The following is a 20,175-nucleotide window of genomic DNA, read 5'->3' as shown; positions in this document are numbered from 1 at the left end:
GTCACACCATCCCACAGACACAGGAAAATCTGGATTGGATTGTTTGGGGGGGGGGGGGGGTTGGGGTTTTTTGGTAGGGATTTTCTCATCTCAAACTGAGATGAGAAACAGCCCGAGACGCTTCTCGTCTTCCACCCGTCTCCTTTTTGTGTGTTAGTCTTTCTTCGTATCAACTTTGATGTCAAAACTGTTTTATTTATTTATTTTTCTTACTTGAGTCACAGCGAGTGTCTGAGAGGAAACGATATTCAGAACTTCCACTGTTTCCGCTGGAGCGTTGCTGCTTTTTTGTTCGCTTTTTTAACTGTCATCACTTTGGTGGGAACACCTTAGAAAGCCGTCCCTTTTCTGGGATCCTCTCTAGACACAACTGATTCTGTTTCTTCACTTGGACTTTCTCCTTCTTTATTGCCATAGCGCTCCAGGGTTCTCTCACGTCACATAGTTTATCACACTTCAAACATTTCTTTTGGAGCCTTAACAGAGCTTTTCTATATATGCTTTAGTAATCCACAACTCATCTTCCATCCATTCATGCAGCACCTATATTGTTTTAAAAGTTAGTAATGACTAAGCGTCCTACTATTTAACAACCACTAACATCTGTGAATACACAGAATAGACTTATTAAATAATGTTGCTATCCGTGGCTTCAGTGGTACGGCCAGGAGGTTCTTAAACAAGTGTGAAGCTTTAAATAACCACAATGGCTTAATCAAAGCTGAAGTCTCTCAGTCGGCACAGTAGGTGTCCAATGTTAAACCCGCTCTTCAACTCCTAATGCAATCAAGAGGCCCAGCAGGGGCATCCCATCACCCAGCGAGCCGACAGCTGATGCCTAAAAGTCAAAATATTGATCCTCGATGGTCAGAGTGCTAATTAGATCCAATCAAATACCAGGGAATCTTAAATTCCCTTTGGCTAGTGAATCTTTATTTTGTAAAAGTCCACTACTAAGTATTGTTACTTATGTAAAACATCACAGGCAGCACCTGAAACTATAACAAAACTATTACAAAACACATATATAACAACACACACAAGTTTCAAGCAGTGCTTTGTGCAACACACTGCTAGCTTAATCCAATTGGTGATGGAAGTGCACAGAGATTAGGCTTGTTAACATAACAAATGAGAGCTATTCAGAGCTTTCTCCACTGCATGACCTACATGAACACAAACAACACTAAAATACATTTCCAAACAAACTAACATGGTATTGTCTGAGACATGGAAAAGTTAAGAAAACAAAGTAGGGATGACTATTGTGCATACGGGAATCTAAAAACCGCTTAGCTCTGGTAGCTCTTGGTCTCAAAACCAGACTAAAACGTTTTCATGAAAGAAGCCAACTAAAGGGTAGAGCTGACCTAAATACCATTTTGGGGGCTTTTAGGGTTTGTTGAGAATTATTTGCAAACATCTGAATCTTTGAATACTGAGAGAATCATAGAGCGAGGTCTGGGGACGGAGGCAACCACTGTACCTACAACAGTTTTAGGAGCCCTTTTAGTTTTTTGTGGTTCAAATGCTTCCTTGGACACCAATGAACATAACATAACATAATAGGCCGAGGGGTAAAAAACGTAAACATTTGTCGATGGAGTGAGACTTTTGCTCTAATTTGCCAAATCAGGCAGCTCTCTTGGCTGAACCACACTTATTACTTACAACAGCGTAAAGGGTAAGAAAGACAGCCCTTTCATTTTTGTTCTGCATGTGGGGCAGGAAAACCCTGACTAAATTCTCCAAAATTTAAAATGGCTCAAAGTCTTAGCAGGATATAATACTACAAGAGCAGAGAGGAACCCCCCCAATATTATTCTTTACCCTAACTACACTATAATTAAAGCCCATTGATTCTGAACAAATACATACTGAATTCAATTTAAAACATCCAATGTGGTCAGCAGAAAACAACAACACATATTTAAACTTGACATTAAATAACATCAAAATAGCATATTTAGGATACATGAAAGTGTAAGATGTTCAATCTTTTGTTCTCCTATAACACCACGGCCTTCAACAATGCAGCATGTAGCCCCATGTGGAGCAGGGGCTGCTGGTGCCCCAAGCTCTGTGTGTACACACTGACCATGTGTGCGCACACACTATAGTATAAATTGGTCTACAACAAAGGGTAGCTTCACAGGATTTTTCAAGCCCCAGCTGTTTCCCAAAAAAGAGACAGGCAAGGTGCAGAGGAAGTGTCTGTAGGTGTAGGATCCCCTTCATTTAAACAGACACACAAAGTAGGAAAACACAGGTTGCTATGGAAACACCTTGTCAAGTCAGCAATATGGCAGTGGGGGTTTCAACAGTCTGTCACAGATAAGTGGTGTCCTGTTCAGGATTTTCTGACATCCTCACTTGGCTTTGTGTCTGGCCGCTTACATACCGGCCTGCCTGGATTATTGTATCAGACTGCTGGGAGGAAAAGCAGACGTACATCACTTAGGAGCCAGCCTGCAGAGGAAAGGCCTGCTCTACACCACTGCTGGTTTCCATGGTAACAAAGGGGTAGGAAGCAGGGAGATGTCTAAGAGCAAATGAGGCTGTTGGTGTTCGTCCTATCCTGTGTGGAGTGCTCTTAGTTAAAGTGTGATACATCGTATTTCATCACCAAGGGTTCTGCATTCATTCACACGGATCTGCCATGGTGACTCAAGCTGTGCAGATGTGGAATAAATGCAGAGGGCATTTAACCTCATTATGAGGTGATCTGTGAAAATCTTACAAGGATTACACTTGCCTCAAGACAACTAAATGGGTCAACAGGGCAAGTACCCAGTCACCAACATCTTTACCATTTTGCTAAGTAGAAAGCTTGAGAAAGGGAGGACAGCTAGGCTGGATAAGCATTTAAACTGAGCGTTTAGGGAGCTTTTCCAACAGATGGATGAAAATGAAGGTGAGAAAAATACCAGACACAATAAATTCATTTCAACAAGGTATTAACACAAGAGCAAACCTCTTAATGCTAATGCCCCCCACTCTTAGGGAGCACAGAGATCAGTTTATTTAGCAGGATTTCTATTTTTAATGATCCAGCGGAGAGTCATTTTAAAAGTATGTTGCTTTTGCATATGATTGCAGCAGTGATTGGAAAACTGACCAATAACACTTTATTGAGAACAGGGACCGCCATTCAAATGCAAAAAATGAATAAAAAATAAAAAAATCATAGTGCATCTCTCTTACTCCTTAGTTGCTCACGTCAACTTGAGCTATCACACATTATGTTTGATTTATGTACATTTAATTAAAGTTTACTTGTTAAAATATGTGTCAAAGGGATGTACTACAAATCAAATTCACCATAGCCAGGCTTTTTTGTGTTAGCTGGATCACCAAAACCTAAAACTGCTTTCCTAGATAACGAGTATCGCAGTAGAGGTCATTAACTTTACCTGTTAACCCAGGCTTTCTAATTTAGGATTTGTGTATGGAGTAAGAGTCAAATGACCTCTCAGCAAACAAATACATTACAAATTTTACAGCATGCTTCATTCAGAGGTATTAGAAAGGCCTACCTCAAAAGTTTGCATGTAAGGAATACATTTCTTCCTCAGAGAATATATAAAGTGTTTAGAGGCCACTAAAAAAGCAGCGCATTAAAAATACGTTAATCAAAGCTGATGTTTAACCTCGACACTGAACATACACAAGGCCACAAATTTACTGAATATGAGATAACTGCATCAGTTAGTGTTGGTTATTGACAAAGATTACCTAATGTCAATTTCTGTTTCAAAGACCAGAATTATCTCTAACTTCTATATTTCCAGGTATACTTTAGAATGATTCAAATAAAATTAAAAAACAAAACAATGTAACCAGTGCAAATTATTCATTTATACCAATGGTGGAATTTCATATTTGAAAATGTTTAAACTGGTGCTGCTTCACTCTGCTTTTATCAACACAAGTTGTAGCCATATTATTTAAATAAACATATTTATACGTATTGTCAGTTAAGAAGTGAATGGGGACCTTTGTGTTAAACTAGTGGCCAATTCAATGACCAAAGAGTTGCAGGATTACACTGTGCAGGAGTGCCAATTAAACTGTGATTAAAATTGCCGTGTCTGACACTGTTGCGGGATTTGGCCAAATTATTAATTTGATTATACCCAACTCTGCTTTTGGATAATTCTAAAATAACCAACTTCTTTCAGATTTAGTAACCAAAATATCTACAGTGTTATCAATAACAACCAGTAGAAAAGAGTAAGCTCATCAGTAATAATAATTACTGACAACTAACCTCTGCCTCCTGTTGTATTTACATAAAAAACACACGGTGGTTTATCTGATACTGTGGTATCATCTTTTAACATCACAATGATGTTTATCTTTTAACTTGTGTAAAAAGAGCAAACTGTTAGTAAAGATATGAGTAACCTGTGAGTAGTGGAAAAAGACTCATTACAAAAGCATATATAGTATGAAATAAGTGTTTGTGTTAATTAAATTAACTGTGGCTAAACTCTTTCAAGACAGATTAAGGACAACAACACCTTTGCACAATGAAGGGGGGGGGGAAAAAAAAAAAAAAAAAAAAAAAAAAATCACACCCACACCTTTCACGGTAACCCCATACACACCTTGCATGCCAGCAGTCAAATGTCACTTATCCATTTGAATAGATATGATGCAGGAAATATTCAAATATTCTGGACACTGTACTAAAAGCAAAGCATGCTTAAAACTCTTTACAAAGTGGATAATGTAAAGAATCTGCAAATGTTTTTGGTTTTATGTGCACTGACAGATGTTTTTAGGTTTGCTGGTATTGCTGGATAATAATAAACGGACTACTAACTTTCACTGACTTCACTGAAGAAAGATAATGCATCTGAAGCAGGAAGAGCTCATCCCCTGATAGACAATCTGTGCTGCTGAGATACACTTTGTAATTGCTATTACAGTTTCACGGCCTATATGAGACTGCATGTGTCAGCTGATCAATAAAAGCATTAACATACCAGTATTATAGTACGTTTTAATTTCAAACCCAAGCAGCAGCTACATGTGAAAATAACAAATCAGCTCCCAAACTTATTTTTCCACAAATTCATTCATCACTAACCTGCTAGCCCCTGCCCTTCCAATTTCGTGTTTCCTTACTGGCTTTCAGGAGAGAAGATAGTTTACTTTAGGCTTTGGAGATCTACCACAAGGTGGAGGGCCAATCTAACAAGAACATGCAGCAGGTGGAGGCCTTCCTTACGTACTGCTACACCAGTTTACCATGTGTCAAAGCAGAACCAGTACTACTAACTGTCCATCGACTGGACAGGAGACTCACTAGACAGGCAGGTGACAATATTAGGTGTTATTGCCACAAAATACTGCAAAATTTGAGAGGATTTTGCACTCACCATTTTGATCGGCATACAGGCCAGGTCCCCCTCTGTAACGGGTGTGTCATCACTCTCCACCACATAAATGCCCTTCCTGGACAGAGCTTGGATGACAGACATGTGGGACTGAAGAGACACTGCCTGCTCAGTTTTGAGGATGAGGGCACACACACGGCAGTAAAGCTCACAGGACAGCAGCAGACGAATGACAGGTGGCTTGATGTGTTCCTGGTCATACTGGTCTGTATAGAACGGGTCCCTTAAGTCCTCTGGAATATGGTCTGCAATGGAGAGAGTGTTTGAGGGGGAAGTCAGTGCCCAAAATACAGGAAACATCCTGAAGCAGTATGTGAGGTTAACACTAGATCAAACTATACATGGACTGAAGACATACAAAAGCTGGTTAAGATAACATACAAAATACTACATAAAAAAGCAGCCACAGCTCTGACTGCCTCATCTACAGGCTACAGTAATGTGACAAAGCCCAGTGCTTTCCATGTAATATTTGTTCCATACCACTATTAGTTTACTTGTAGCAAACATGAACTTTTGTAATTGCAAGTTACAAAGCATTTCCTCAGGAGCGTATCAGGGAAACAGATCCTTGATAAGCCAAGACCTCAGTGAGACTTCTCAGGTGACACTGTGGACCTTCCCCCCCCCCCCCCGAAACCCACAAAAAAACCCAGTTGACCTACAGAGACAATTCTGTTGCTTTGAATATGAAGTCATTCTCAAAAACAGAAACCACAGCCATATATGGGCATGAGACAAAGCGGCTCTCTCGAGGCATGCACAAACTACATTTTTACTGTAAGGTAAACCAGACACAGGAATAAAATGGGTGTAAAGGCATGTGCAAACCTGTCCAAATTCAAAACAGAACAGGAGCATGATTGAAATGACCCTGTTCTGTAAAATCTGTTCTTAACGCTGTCTGAGCCCCAGTAATACGGCATGAGCTGTGTGTGTGTGTGTGTGTGTGTGTGTGTGTGTGTGTTGTGTTCTTAGCCTCTGCACTGACTGACAGGATAAAGGGAGCCACTCGTCAGCAATCTCCTATTCACAAAAACTGGATGGTGGATAGCTTCTAGCAACTGGTTTAGTGGATGATGAAGTACCAAGCGCAAAAGATGAACTGTAAAAGCAGGCATGGTACATATGTACAGAGCCTTTGAGAAGAATGTAAATTCAATAAAATTTTAAGGAAAAAATAATTCCTTAATAAACAATCGACACAATAGACTTATCATGTATAAAGCTGTAAGTTTAGAAAACATCAGATGCAGGCTTTCTTTTCCAATTTCTTTTCCAATGGTCAAGAATAAGAGAATTTTTGCGGAGATAACCAATATAAATGACTAATTTATTACTATATTGACTGTAAAAAATGTGTGCCTGAATACTGATTCCAAAAAAGAACCCCTACAGACTTGAGGAAATTTTAATTATAATGAGGACTTGATTATTTTACTTAACATCACAGGTTGGGGGTTCCTAAATTGCATCCAAATGCAAAATATTTCTTTTCTACTCTCCTCTCTTGTGATGTTAAATTTGTTTCTGCCCCTCCCTGAGTACACACCCTGACTTCACACAACCTCTCACCGTCTTGTCATTTGGTGATGAAACTTATGAAGTAATTAGGAGCTTTTGTTCTCATGCATCAAATCTGATAATGTAGAAATATGACCAAAAACTTGTATCACAGGGAAATGGGAAATGCAGCTTTAAAACCTATTTTGAACTTTTTGTCCCAAACCTAGAAAAAATCATTTTGTCTCTAGGTAAAAAGACCCACCGGCCCTGCTAGTTACCTGAGCTCCAGTCAGACCAATCAGAAGCAATAGAAATAAAGCTAAAGAAGCTAAACAGCAATCGCAAGTTATGTTGGTGAATTTCCTCTCTGTTCTTGGCCCCTTCCTAGCTAACATTTTTCAGCATGCTGTTCAATGGTATAATTTTAAAAATAAAACAGTTTGTGCCACAATGTTTGTCCTGTTAGTTGAACATTAGTTGTGAGCTGTTACCTGTTGTCTTGTAGTCATCTATTTGATTCATACAACTATAACAATGAGTAAGAAGGTGGTATAAGTTCATCAGGGCTATGATATAGTGATATAAGGCACTTGAAAGAAAAAAACAACAATAGCTGCTGTATTTGTCCACTAATATAGTAGTTTACATATCTGGTATCCTGCCCAGAACATGATGAACATTTGTTGTTGTGTAAAAATAAACTGCAAAGAAGTATTACATTTAAAATCGCAGATTTAATATATTTGCCATCCCGCCCTTATTTCAGTAGCTGCTCAGATCATATCGATCCTGTAATCGGTATTCTGCATGCATCACTGAAACACAGGCCAACATGCTGCCAACCCCCATAAGAAATGAAGACGTCATTGCACAACAATAATCTATTACACCAAACACCCAGCAGTTTTGATCATTCCTAAAGAGCAGTGTTTGAGTATATAAACAAACAGTAACATTGGAGTAACTGTGTGTGAAAACAAAAGGGTCTGGTCAGGGCGAGTCTTCACGTTTGAATACATTCAACAGACACTGATGTCATGTGGCAGCTGCCCCCCTGTGTTCCTATTACCCAGAGCCAGGCTGACAAATTTACTAACTGGGATGGGGTGGAGCTGGAGAACCTGGCCTGGCAACAAGACCCAGCAAAGTCAGCCAACCAGGACCAGGACTATACCATGGTCAGCACAAGCAAACATGGGCAAGAACCAGTACTGTGCATGCAGCCATCACAAGTTCTAACCCTCGCTGGTGTTGTGTCTGGCTGTCTGACACGCATGTTGCCAGCAGCTGTGGCAAACATAGAGGGTAGTAAGGACAGGAGACCATATTGACAAATACAACCTTGTGCAAGGAGGAGGGGAACCAGACAGGTGAAAACAAACTAGATGAAAACTAGATGACCCCAACATCCAAAGATTGTTATACTCTTTACAATGAAATTACATCACAGCTCTTTAGGCTGTTTCTCTCCGTCAGCCAGTGAACAAGCCAAGCAAACAAGAGTACACTGTAGCAAAGACCAGATGAGCCATAGGGTGAAAATAAAATGGCCCTAATTTATTGAGTCCCCATGGGAAAAGGCAATTGTGACTGCAGCTGAGAGTTCCCTCCTTCTGGGCCACCAAAGCACTGGGCTGCTTTACACTTTCCATTGTAACAGAAAAGGATCTCCACCCAAGTTTGTGTGTGGTGCATCATTTTTGTCCTTAGGAAGTGGATTTTAAGCACCATCTTTCAGACTGCATCGTTAGCCAAGGCCTATGATGACAGACAGCGAAATGACAGAGCAGACTCCTACAAGCCTTGATATGAACTCAGACAAAAGTATGAGCCTTAGTAATGAACCTTAAACAAAGAGGGCTTTAGAGCAAAATGCTGGCCTTAAAAAACAGGCAATGGAGACAATAGTTTTCCATCCATAACCCAGATTACCTTTGAATCCAATCTTGCTGTCATTTGTTTAGAATGAATGCACCACTGGCATTAGGAAATCTGAGTAATGACCACAAATATAAAGAGACCACAAAATACAAAGGAAAGCTTGTAATAAGCCTCTGAAATAATGGTCAGAGACTAAACTGAGCCAGCACACACACACAAAGCAGTGAATGGAGGGATTTATGAATCAGATAGCTGAGGTTTATATTATATATAACCAACTTCAACCACTATGATAAGGAAACACCCTGCAGCACATAAAAAAAGGTAACTAGCAGTCCTTCAAAGATGTCTTTAGTGAACCAACTTGTGAAATGCTGTCAGGCACTGGTGACTAACCAAGCACCAAAAAGTGAAAATCATTTCTGTTGGTAAAACTTTTACCAATCCAATAAAGCTTCTTTGAGAGAAATTAAGGCAACATTCACATATTATAGTTTCTCCTTGGATTTACTGGAGTTAAGTAAGAAAATAGAAAAACTGGACAACATGACTGTAATGTTTCATGACGTGTGTTTCCAACAAAGGTTTCAATGCAACACTTTTTTTTCCCCACAAGAGACCCAACTACTGGAGCATTCACATTTAACCGTTGAGCCGTTAAAAGATTTCTGATAAAAAGTGGGCTGCATGCTTAGATTAAACACTGATACAAAGTAGAGTCACCAAGCAATGTGGTGCATAGACTGCATGAAAGTCACCACATTTCCAAACTTCCTCAAGCATTAGTAGAAGCACAAAATCATGTATGAGCAACTCATGTAAGTGTAAAGTGTAGATATCCCCACTGCAACCAGTGGGTCCAGTTTACCTTAAAGTCATCTCTTACTAAAAGGGTTCCATAGCATTTCTGTAACTCTCTCCTGTAAATTCATATATTGGTGAGCTCTCACTTAACTTAAGGGATTTCACATCATACCCACCAAGTTAATGTGGCATAGATTTTCCATGATATAAAAGTGTCATATTTTAATATCAACGGCATAGGAATCTCTTGCGTGCACATTCCCTAGCATGCAAAACAAGACAATCCAGACATGTTAGACAGCCAGACCAGTGTGTCAGGCTTGACAATTTAGTACCTACAGACTAAGCTACATCAACAACCTTTAACCCCAAGCACAACACTATGCGAAATATGCAAGAAACTTGTTTAACTACTTGTGGGGAGGATAAAAAAAAACAAACAAAAAAAAACTGTCAAGTACAACCGAGCTAGGAAGGCACGTGACCAGTCATCAGTTGCAACCAAAACGTAAACAAATCACGCAACTACGTATTACTGGAGCGCTTGCTAGTTTTGCTCCATATGACAGGAAGAGCAAAATGGTGGCTTGAAATCACTCAATTACTGACACGGTTACATAACGAGCGGCCAAGGACATGATGCCAATCCAAATAGTGGTAAAAGTGGGATTACAAAGCTCAACCCAAGACATAACATCCAAGCATTTTTCAGTTTAATTATTATGTGAAAATATTTTTGCAGGCTCCTAAAGAATTACAAGATTAAACCAGTTAAGTTATTGTTATACTTAAGTGTTAAGCAGTATGTTCTACTTTTACTTAAGGTTTCCAGGAAAAATGCTACCTACACTACATTTGTGATCACATTTTACATAGGCTGTGTCACAACTATTGATCTCTATAATACTGGTGCTGCTGCTGTTGGAATCTTGAGGCAACAGATTCACAGGTCTAATTAGGTAGTCTGTCATCAATGACAGTAGTTCATTGGGGAAAAAAAGGGATGGAAAATGTCCTTTGTTTTGTTTGCACCAACAAATTCTACTGTCTGCAAGTTACAATTTTAGATAAAATGTTCAGTATTTTTATTTTGTATCATAAATATCATCACTGCAATTTCTTTGAAACATCGTAATATAATTTAGAGATTGTATCACCCACCCTTAGCTCCAACATGAAAACTTTTTTCTATACAAAACATATTGCAGAAAAGTATGTTTGACGGAGAACTTTAGCACAGAAGAGCAGCTGCAATTCAATTGTTTACAATATCGTCAGAACAGTGCGGTGCACATGCAACAGTTATGTATCAAAGCTCAGCAGACAGTGGTTGACTCAAATGTAGTCTTTGTGAAATAAATTGCAGAAGATTTTATATAACAATGTCTCCATAATTCCTTTTGCCACCTAACATAAAATATGCACATATCGTGAAAGGATATCAACTGTACTAAAGGTAAACAGTAGGACTTTTTTAAAAGGGTCCTAGTTCCACAACTTCACTAAAACAGATCCTAAAATGCTTACCTTAAATTTCACATAACTCATTTCACCCTTAAAATGTATTCCACTCTTGGAAAAAGCAACCACAGACAAAGCAGGAAAACCTGCCCCTATCTGACAAAGTTACTAATGCCGATACAATCTCAACAGGCAGTGCAAGTGACTGGCAGTGCAGATCAGTATTTTCCATGCTCTGACTACAGTCAAACAGATATAGCCTAATCCTTAGTGCCTGTCACTCAGGCCGATTTGGGCTCATTCTCACTGGCCGCCCTACAAGAATGGAAGGATCTGGTGAGTCAGTATGGGAGTTCGGTTGCCAAGTGCCATGGGGGGGAAACAATTTTGGCTCAAGAGCACAGACACAAGTATTTCTTCCTCTTGGGTTTTTGCTGTCAAAGTTTCGCTGCTGGAGCGCAACACAATCTGCTGACTATCACTGTAGAGAGCAGTAAACACAATGTGCCAACAACAACATCTGAAGTAACTGTGAGACATGACATTTGTGTAGCATGAATGCAAGTAAAATTACTTACCAATACCGTAGGCTTTGGCAAACAGCCACCGTAGGTTGGCTGCTATTTTTGCTCTGGCGGAGTCATACATCTCCAAAGGTACAACGTCCATTGTGCCTTCTGCAACCCCGGCCAGTTCTACTGTTCTCTTAGTACTGTCCCCGCCAGCACACAAATCAACATCCATCTTTAACAAAAAAAACAAGCACATTGTTAAAGATAAAATTATACAGGACATTATGCTGAGTAAGAGCCAATGCCAAATAATATGATATTAGCCAGGCATGATTTGCCAAGTGACAAATTCCTTTAAAATGACTCATAAGTGATTTTCTGATACATATTTAACTGAAATCTCACTGACTACAATGTTTGTTGCTTATCAACAGAATATGTTGTTTTTTTATTTCCTTCCTTTAGTGACCCATTAGAATTACATGTGGTCATTGAGACACAAGTGTCAAAGAGGCATTTCGCAGTCACTCATGATGTCAAACAGTAGACAATAGACTTGAGATTTCCAAGCAGCAACTATTTCTTAAATCACCTTGAACTGAAGTCATGGTGACTGCAAGAATGAATCTTTATGATCATTATGTACATTTTGACAAGCAGACAGTTGACTGTACTATTGCACAACTGCAAAGCAAAGGATATGATGTTGGTTTAACCTTTGTGATCACAGTAAGTTTACTTGCAACAAGTACATGTAGACAAAAGGAATGTGATCAATCTTTGTCATAGTTTAGAAATTTGATACTCACGTCTACACTGTGCAACACAACTCTAGTAGCAGTTGCCAACTTTAGACAAAATGTATTCCACCTCAAATACAAACTTACAAATTATCAATGTCAGTCAGCCAAGCAGACTTGTGTTTTCTGATTAGTTAGATCAAAATCACAGCAGTTTCACTTTTAACTTCTTTGTCATATAGGTGTTCACCTTTTACTTGGACAACGGTTCGACAGGTTCTGACTGTCTTATCCTGTCAACAGCCTAAAAGGCAATACTAATTACATTAATAGGTTAATAGAAGGATACTGACTAAATTTAGTATGGTTTTGACAGAAAACTAGTGCACACCTGCTTATCACACATGAGTTCTAACGGATTTTTTCCGTTTGTCAGAAATCTAAAGTTCTCTTTGGTCATGAGTTTAAGTTATCGCATTACCTGTAAAAATATTAATAATAATAATAAACAAACCTGTAACAATTTCATTTACATTAACGGCCCACAACAGTACTGTAAACGCTGCAAGGCCATAACTAATGTTAACATACTTTAATACGTTAGCAGGCTAACGTTACGATAACGTTATTAACGGGATCAACCGTTAGCTGAAACAGTAAAGATTTTCTTAACATTTGGTCTACTAAGCGGCCATGCAATGAAACGCAAAGCAGCTAACTATCACCAGCTAACCGCTAGCTTGCTAGTGTGTGCTGTACAGCAGGACCACTCAATGGTCCCATGAATGACGTTAGCTAGCTGGCAAGACATTACCTTGAAAGGTGTGGTGTAAGTCCAAGTCACACTTTCGTTCCGTCGGGTAAACGGTTAACCAAGGACCTGTCTCAATAAACAGGAGCCTGCTATATAGAAAACACACCAGCGGCAGCGACGCATTATAGCCAGCTAATAATGCTAGCTTGGAGGCGAGTCAGTGTGGTCCCCTCCCAACAACAAGAACCGATCCGCGGCCTGTGTGACAACCGCTCCACGGCAGACTTTGGGCCGAAACAACACAGGGAGAAAACGGGAGGCTCACCAGTAAAAAAGTACAGCGTACGCGGGTCTTAAGGCTGGAAATCTACCTCAGTGTTAAACCCTCCATGTTAGATAAAAAATAAGCATACGTTTGGGGCTCGAGCAATGCAGCGAGGATCAGCAGTGTCTTCGCGCTCTGCCCATAGAAATGCAATTATTATCCCAGCCTTCCCAAACGCGCACAATGCGCATGCGTGATTAGCTTCCAGACTATACTCGTAATACTGGAAACTGAAATCCCGCCTTGCATCACAGATGCTTTTTACTATTAATATTACTTTTTAAAAATATCTTATTTTTAACTGGATTCATGCGCACTGCATTTTTGTAACACGACTTCCTAAAGAACCTGTTTAAATAATGTTAATCAATTTTTTTCTCTGATATGTCTATTTAATTAACCCACAAGAACGTCAATTTAATTTCTCTTAAAAACTAATATTTCAACATGCACTTGCGTTAATATATGTATACATTTTTTCTTTTGTACTTTAGTCCTGTTTTGTCCTTGCGGTCTTGACCAATGATGGCATCTAATAGTGAAAGATGGTATATGAATTTGAAGATTTGGAATGATTTTGTAGAGCTTGCGTAATATCCGTAACTGTTCCTCAAAGTTAAAACTGAAGAAGCACTGTCCTTCACACTTCCCACTTTCATTACATATTTAATATGTATTTATATAACTAATGAAAGAAAGACGCAGTTTTAGCTCCTGGTTCGAAATCTAAAACTGTAAATCATTTCAGAATGTTTATTCATATATCATTTATGGTGGAAATACTCAAAAACTCAAAAGTCAGAGATTTTAAGAAAAACTGAACATGTAGTTGACTCCATGCAGTTTGCATGCCAGCATTACAGGCCACATAATGGAGTAGAAGATCCCACAGTGACCTTTGTTGAACCTAACTGGATTCTCGTGCTCAAGTACTTTTTTGGCTCTCTTTGGCTTTTAACACAATCCATCCTCATATTTTAATCAGAAAGCTTTTAGAACAATTTAACCCAAATAAAAACATTTTGCTGGAGTCTTGGGGGATTTTGTTTGTTTGTTTGTCTAGCAGGACTCAAAGAGTCCAGATAAATGCAATTCTTTCTAATCAAGTTTGATTGTCAATTGGCTGCCCACAGGGATGTGTGCTTTTACCCTTAGTATTTATCCTGTATACAAATATGTGTCAAAGCAGGAACATTAATAGTTGGCTGCTGGACAAAGACACCAGTCATGGCCCAATTCTCGATGAAACATATCTAAGACAAAAGATATGAGGATTGATTTTAGAACACATACTCATAAACAACAGGTTACAGCCATTAAGGGTCAGACAGTGGAATGAATTCACCGTTATAAATATCTCTGATTATTGATTCCAAACTGAACTTTGAAGCAAACTGTGAAGTTGTGAGCTAAAAAGGGCCCCTGTGTCTGTCATGTTATTTCCATACTGAAAAGAACAGTGATGGTTTGATTTTTGTCTTGCTTTCACTGACGACATAGTTTGGATATTTATCTGTAAAGAACAAAAACTCACTCCATCAAATTATTAAATGGTCTGTCTACTGTGAAGAACAACTTGGTATAAAAGCAACTTTTCTCCAGCAGATAAACAGCTAGTTGTTTTTTTTATATTCTACATAATGTGGGATGAATTCTATTCTTTGTTATTATTTATTATGTTGTTTTTATGCTTATCTGTTGTTTGTGATCTGTGTTTGTTCGGAACATTTCTTTTAGACAACTTGCTGAAAAACATGCTAACATGTTCCTGGGATAAGAAACGTTTAACTGAGCAGGCAAAATTCAATCTTGATGTCAAAAATAAAGTATTCATAGTGTTTCTATGAATCAAGGTCAAAACCAGGTACAATACTAGCAAAAGAAATCTCAAAAATAAAGACTGTATAACACTGTCTATTAAAAAAAAAACAACCACACATAGACAGTGAGCCACAATTTGGCAAGTCCCTGAATTCACGCCAACTTATTTGCCATAACTGAACAACAAAATCAACTATTTACAGCTGCAGCTAAACAGCGCCATCTCCAGGCTTAAAGCAAACAAGTCAGGTGGCCCAGATGGTTTTCCTTTTGAGTGGTTTGAGGTTTTTCAAACTGAGTTTGAGAAAACTGAAAAACTCAGTTTGAACTGAGCTAAGGCTTGTTTTTGGCCTTCAATACAAAACTAAAGGATTAAAAAAATGGCCCCTCATGGAGCAAAGCAGTTATATCAATTATGCCCAAAGAAGAAAAAGACAAACTAGAATGTTGACCATCTAGAGCAATCTTCGTATTACGAAACTCAGATTAAACTATTAATTACCAATGCGATGGAGATGGATCATCATGAATGATCCTCCAGTCTATGTATTACTGGATTAGAAAAACCTGGAAAGATTTATGCAAAAGATAAAAAAAATCAATGGAATAAAGGCCAGTTACAATTCTGGAATGATTATATAAAATATTATTCTTCTGCTTATCTGGGGTAGGGTCACAGGGGCAGTAGCCTAAGCAGAGCAGCCCAGACTTCACTCTCCCCAGCCACCTGATTCAGGGAAGACCAAGATGTTCCCAGACCAGCCGAGAGATATAATCTCTCCAGCATGTTCTGCATCTGCCCCAGGGTGTGTCCCAGTGGGACAAGTCCAGAACACCTCACCTAAGAGGCACCCAAGAGGTATTCTTCTCCGATGCTCAAACCACATCCTTTGGATGAGTGGCAGTTCTACTCTGAGCCCATCCTGAATGGCCGAGCGCCTCACCCTATCTCTAAGGGAGATACCTGACACCCTTCAGAGAGAGCTTATTTCCCACACTTGTATCCGTGATCTCATTCTTTTGGTCAAAGCCCAGAGCTCATGACTATAGGTGAGAGTAGGGACATATATCAACTGATAAATCAACAGCTTCGCTTTTACAGTCAGCTATCTTTTTACCATGATGGACCAGTACAGTGTCCACATCACTGCAGTCGCACGACCAAACTGTCTCTCGATCTCCTGCTACCCTCTCCCCTCACTCGTAAACAAATTGGAAAAATTTAGAAGTGTCACCTCACATACAAAACAGTTGCAGCAAATGTCTGCCCCTCTCTGAGCCTGGCTCTGCCAGAGGTTTCTTTCTGTTAAAGGAGAGTTTTTCTTTCCCACCGTCGCCTAGTCGCTCATAGGAGATTGCCAAATTGTTGTTTGTTTGTTTTTTACCTTAATACTGTAGACACTTTTTTTCGAATTTGGAGTTATATAAATAAATTTGAACTAAATTTAATTGCCCAATTGAAGAACAAATACAAAAAATGGTCAAAATATTCAAATTGTAAAACACCAATAAAAGAACCATAAATCAAATAACCTATAGTTCTGTTTTTGTCTGTTTTGATTCGAGTGCATTTCTGGATACCTGACCAGTTTGCCATAAAATGGATAGGTGTCCAAAAGCATACAGTACACGTAACTCTAAATTATAAATGTAAGAGTGGCGGCTTTCTGTCTCCCTGCGTTAACCCTGAGTGGCGTCCTGTCCTGCTACCATACACCATAACGCAACTAAGTTCTATAGGCGACCTTTTAATTTTAATAATTGTATATATAATTTTATAAGTTGGTCGGTTTAAAGAAAGTTTTATTGTACTTTCATTGTGAATACATTAAAAATAGGCTGAGATAAAAGCAAATGAACAAGTCAAAGGAGCTTGCAAAGAAAAGCATCTGGATTTCTTTAAGTTGCTTGAAGACGTTTCACCTCTCATCCGAGAAGCTTCTTCAGCTCTAAGGGTCAAATGGTGGAGTCCCAGATTTAAACCCAGTGGGAGTTTCCCCCCAAAGAGGGACAAAAGGACCCCCTGATGATCCTCTAATCACATGAGCCAAGGTGTGAAAACGGGTGTGGGTCCCAATCCGCCAGGGTTTCGGGTGAGCTCATTGTGAAACCTGGCCCCACCTTATCATGCGATTTCCTGAGGTCAGATGGCCCAGGATGTGAGTGGGCGTTAAGGCGTCTGGGGAGGGAACTCAAAACTGGATTATAGATGGTAGACAGTTGGTGTCGTAAACCACCGCCTCTGGAAAATGAACAAATATTAGATAAAATATATTATATTATATATAATATTAGATAAAATAAAATACAGCAATATTTATAAATGTAACTAAATTTAATGTACTGTATACAGGTAAACTAATTCCATCCACCTAAAGATGGGCGGCATTCTGCACTGATTTTCAATGTGGCATTGCTGAATGGAATCTGTGAAACAAAAACACAACATACAACCACAAAAAATAATTTTAATGCAATAGTGATTTAGATGCCAGTAGCCATTAGGCTGCTTGAACGAACAGACTGTGAGCATATTGCATAGGTTGTTGATCTGGGACAGTCCGACACGTGGGCTGGGTGAAACAATAATCAGACTCCAACAACTCCCTCTTCACTGCCCCTTAGCAATAAAATTCACTTTGTTCGTTCGGGTTCCTTCTGACCGTTTTCAGCATTTCCTGTGGCCATTTTTCTTCCTAAAGCGTACAATCTCCCAATGTTCGTATCAGAATATTAAGAGGGAAAGATAGTTTGGTATTCATGCCAATGCAAAGCATGGAGGTGGTGAGACAACTGGTCATGATGGCCATGACAGATTTCCAATTGGGCACAGTGTGCAGAAAGGTTTCCATAAATTCAAACATGCTGCATCACTTTGTATCACACTGTGACCTACCAGTCCATAAACACATTTTAATGATGGTTTGTAAAAACAACATTTGAAGCATTATATTTTTTCACATTTGTAGATTAGCTTCAAGGTTTGCTAAAAATGTTATAAATATGAACATATTACTAGTTTGGCTTTGATATAAATAATGTAATATATAGTTCAACCAGACAATTTTCTCTAAAAACATTTAAATATTTTCAAATATTGCATTTACCAAACCATTTGATGTGGTGCTCTTATTCATAGGTAAAGTTCTACACAGATTAGTTAAAGCCATTTCTCAAATGCCAAACTAGAAGGGGGTAGAGCAGAGGTTTGCCATAGCGACAAGTTTAGAAAAACAATCTCAGCCTCCCTGAGCAAAAAGTCACATCAACACCACATTTTAAATATTGAATAAAAACACTCAAAAACTTGGCAAAACACACCACCCTCCATATTGTCTTTAAATCTCTTGTACAACAAGGAGAGGCAATGCTCTCCTTCATGTATCTGGAGACTTTAAGTACTCAATGCAAAGGCTATTATTAACACACTACCCATTGCAGTTCACACATCTCTAACACTCAAATATATGTCTATACAGGTCAACAGAAGTCCTTGCTATTGCACAGAAATACAGGGTTTTTCTCCACTGGGTACATCTAATGACAAGGCAGGTTATACAGTGACATTTTGGTTTGACAGCATAAATGTTTGTTGCTCTCAAAAAGGAAGAAAAAAAAAAAGGAAAAAACAAAAAAACAAATCAAAACACAGAAATTGGTTGCATGTCAACTTCTATTGTTTCCACATATGTTTGAAGACACTCGCACCTCTCAAGCATGAAGCGAGCATGCATCTTCATCATTCAAATTTAAGTTTAAAAAGGCAACCACCTTGTGATAAGCTTCACTTCTTCGCTACCAGTACATGCTTTTGAGACAACACACAAACCCTTCTTTCTTCTTGTACTAGTGCTGCAGTACGCGATATTCATAGAGGTGAAGAAGTGCCAGACGAGAGCAACATGACAATATGACAATCATGAGCACATCGACAGTAAACACACACAGGCCTAATATAAAATCTTCTTGTAAAAACATGACTGAGACATGATTTAGTGTACAGTTTTGCTCTAAAAGGCAAGAAAGTCAAATAAATATGTTTGAAGAAGTTCAATGAAGATTTCTTTTTAAAAATCCTCTTTGACTCTACTTTTTCCTCTCAGTTATAAAGCACTGATTTTTTATTAAAACAGAGGGAGAAGAAAAAGAAGATGTGATACTGACAGAAGTCTTCCACACATTCACCACTGATGAAACATTTTAAAGAGACACTGAAAACTGCAGTTGATTTTTAAATATTGCAAAACATAGAAAACAGTTTTTGTTGAAGTGTAAACATTAAATTGATGTCTGATGTCATTTTTACACGTGGACAAATTATATAAAATAAATCATGTCTGTCATACCTATAAATTGTTATCATTAAAATGTAAAAACAATATACTAAATCTCAATTTATATTATTATTATTACTGTAATAATAACTTTATGTTAACATCTGTTTTGTATAAGTGTTTTTACTGTATTGTTATAAATAAGTTATATCTGTAACATCTTCATTCATACTTTGACTCCTCTCTCTTTGTCTTTAAAAGGCAAAAAACAATACTTGTGTCTCTCCCACGCTCATACATACACATTCATACATGCAAGCGTACGCCTCAGTGTGATCAAACACACAAACACATACACACGAAGCTGCCACAGTCATACACGGGATGGGGGGGGGGGGGGGGGGGGGTCGTCACCAGGAGGCTCTATGTGCGATTGAGGGTCTGGAAGATTCTGGATATTTGTAGCATGACAGGGCCGGTCTCGGGATCGTTCATCCACTGGGTGCTGTTCAGAGGATTCTCCAGCATGTCTTCAAACGCTGCACATAAACACAAAGCATATTTGTGAGTTATATAATAGACCCCCAACCCACAAATCTTTCCCCTCTTCTGTCAACTGGTGAAGACAGGTAGACAGGCCTTTCTCTATGTCATATGCCTTAAGTGGACACTGATGTCAACCGCTGGTTTTG

At 38.8% G+C, this 20,175-nt stretch overlaps 1 protein-coding gene across 3 annotated transcripts in view; it reads right to left on the bottom strand.

Annotated features, from left to right (window-relative positions):
* The window catches only part of camsap1b (calmodulin regulated spectrin-associated protein 1b), a 30,843-nt gene extending 17,289 nt beyond the window's left edge, over window positions 1–13,554 (bottom strand). For 2 of the 3 annotated variants that reach the window (XM_085426229.1, XM_085426232.1), the window contains exons 1-3: window positions 13,124–13,554; window positions 11,636–11,801; window positions 5,388–5,650 (exon numbers count right to left, since the gene is read on the bottom strand). In XM_085426229.1, coding sequence (XP_085282355.1) covers window positions 5,388–5,650; window positions 11,636–11,801 — 429 coding nt within the window. In that variant the 5' untranslated portion in view covers window positions 13,124–13,554. The remainder of the gene's footprint in view (window positions 1–5,387; window positions 5,651–11,635; window positions 11,802–13,123) is intronic. The other variant, XM_085426230.1, reaches the window with a different exon arrangement.
* Window positions 13,555–20,175: the final 6,621 nt, after the last annotated feature.

Source organism: Rhamphochromis longiceps, linkage group LG12, assembly GCF_057381845.1.
Source record: "Rhamphochromis longiceps isolate RC_006_pf linkage group LG12, R_longiceps_female_GT1.1, whole genome shotgun sequence".
NCBI lineage: Eukaryota > Metazoa > Chordata > Actinopteri > Cichliformes > Cichlidae > Rhamphochromis > Rhamphochromis longiceps.
The sequence above is the reverse complement of the archived record's forward strand: the minus strand, read 5'-3'. Positions and strand labels throughout refer to the sequence as shown.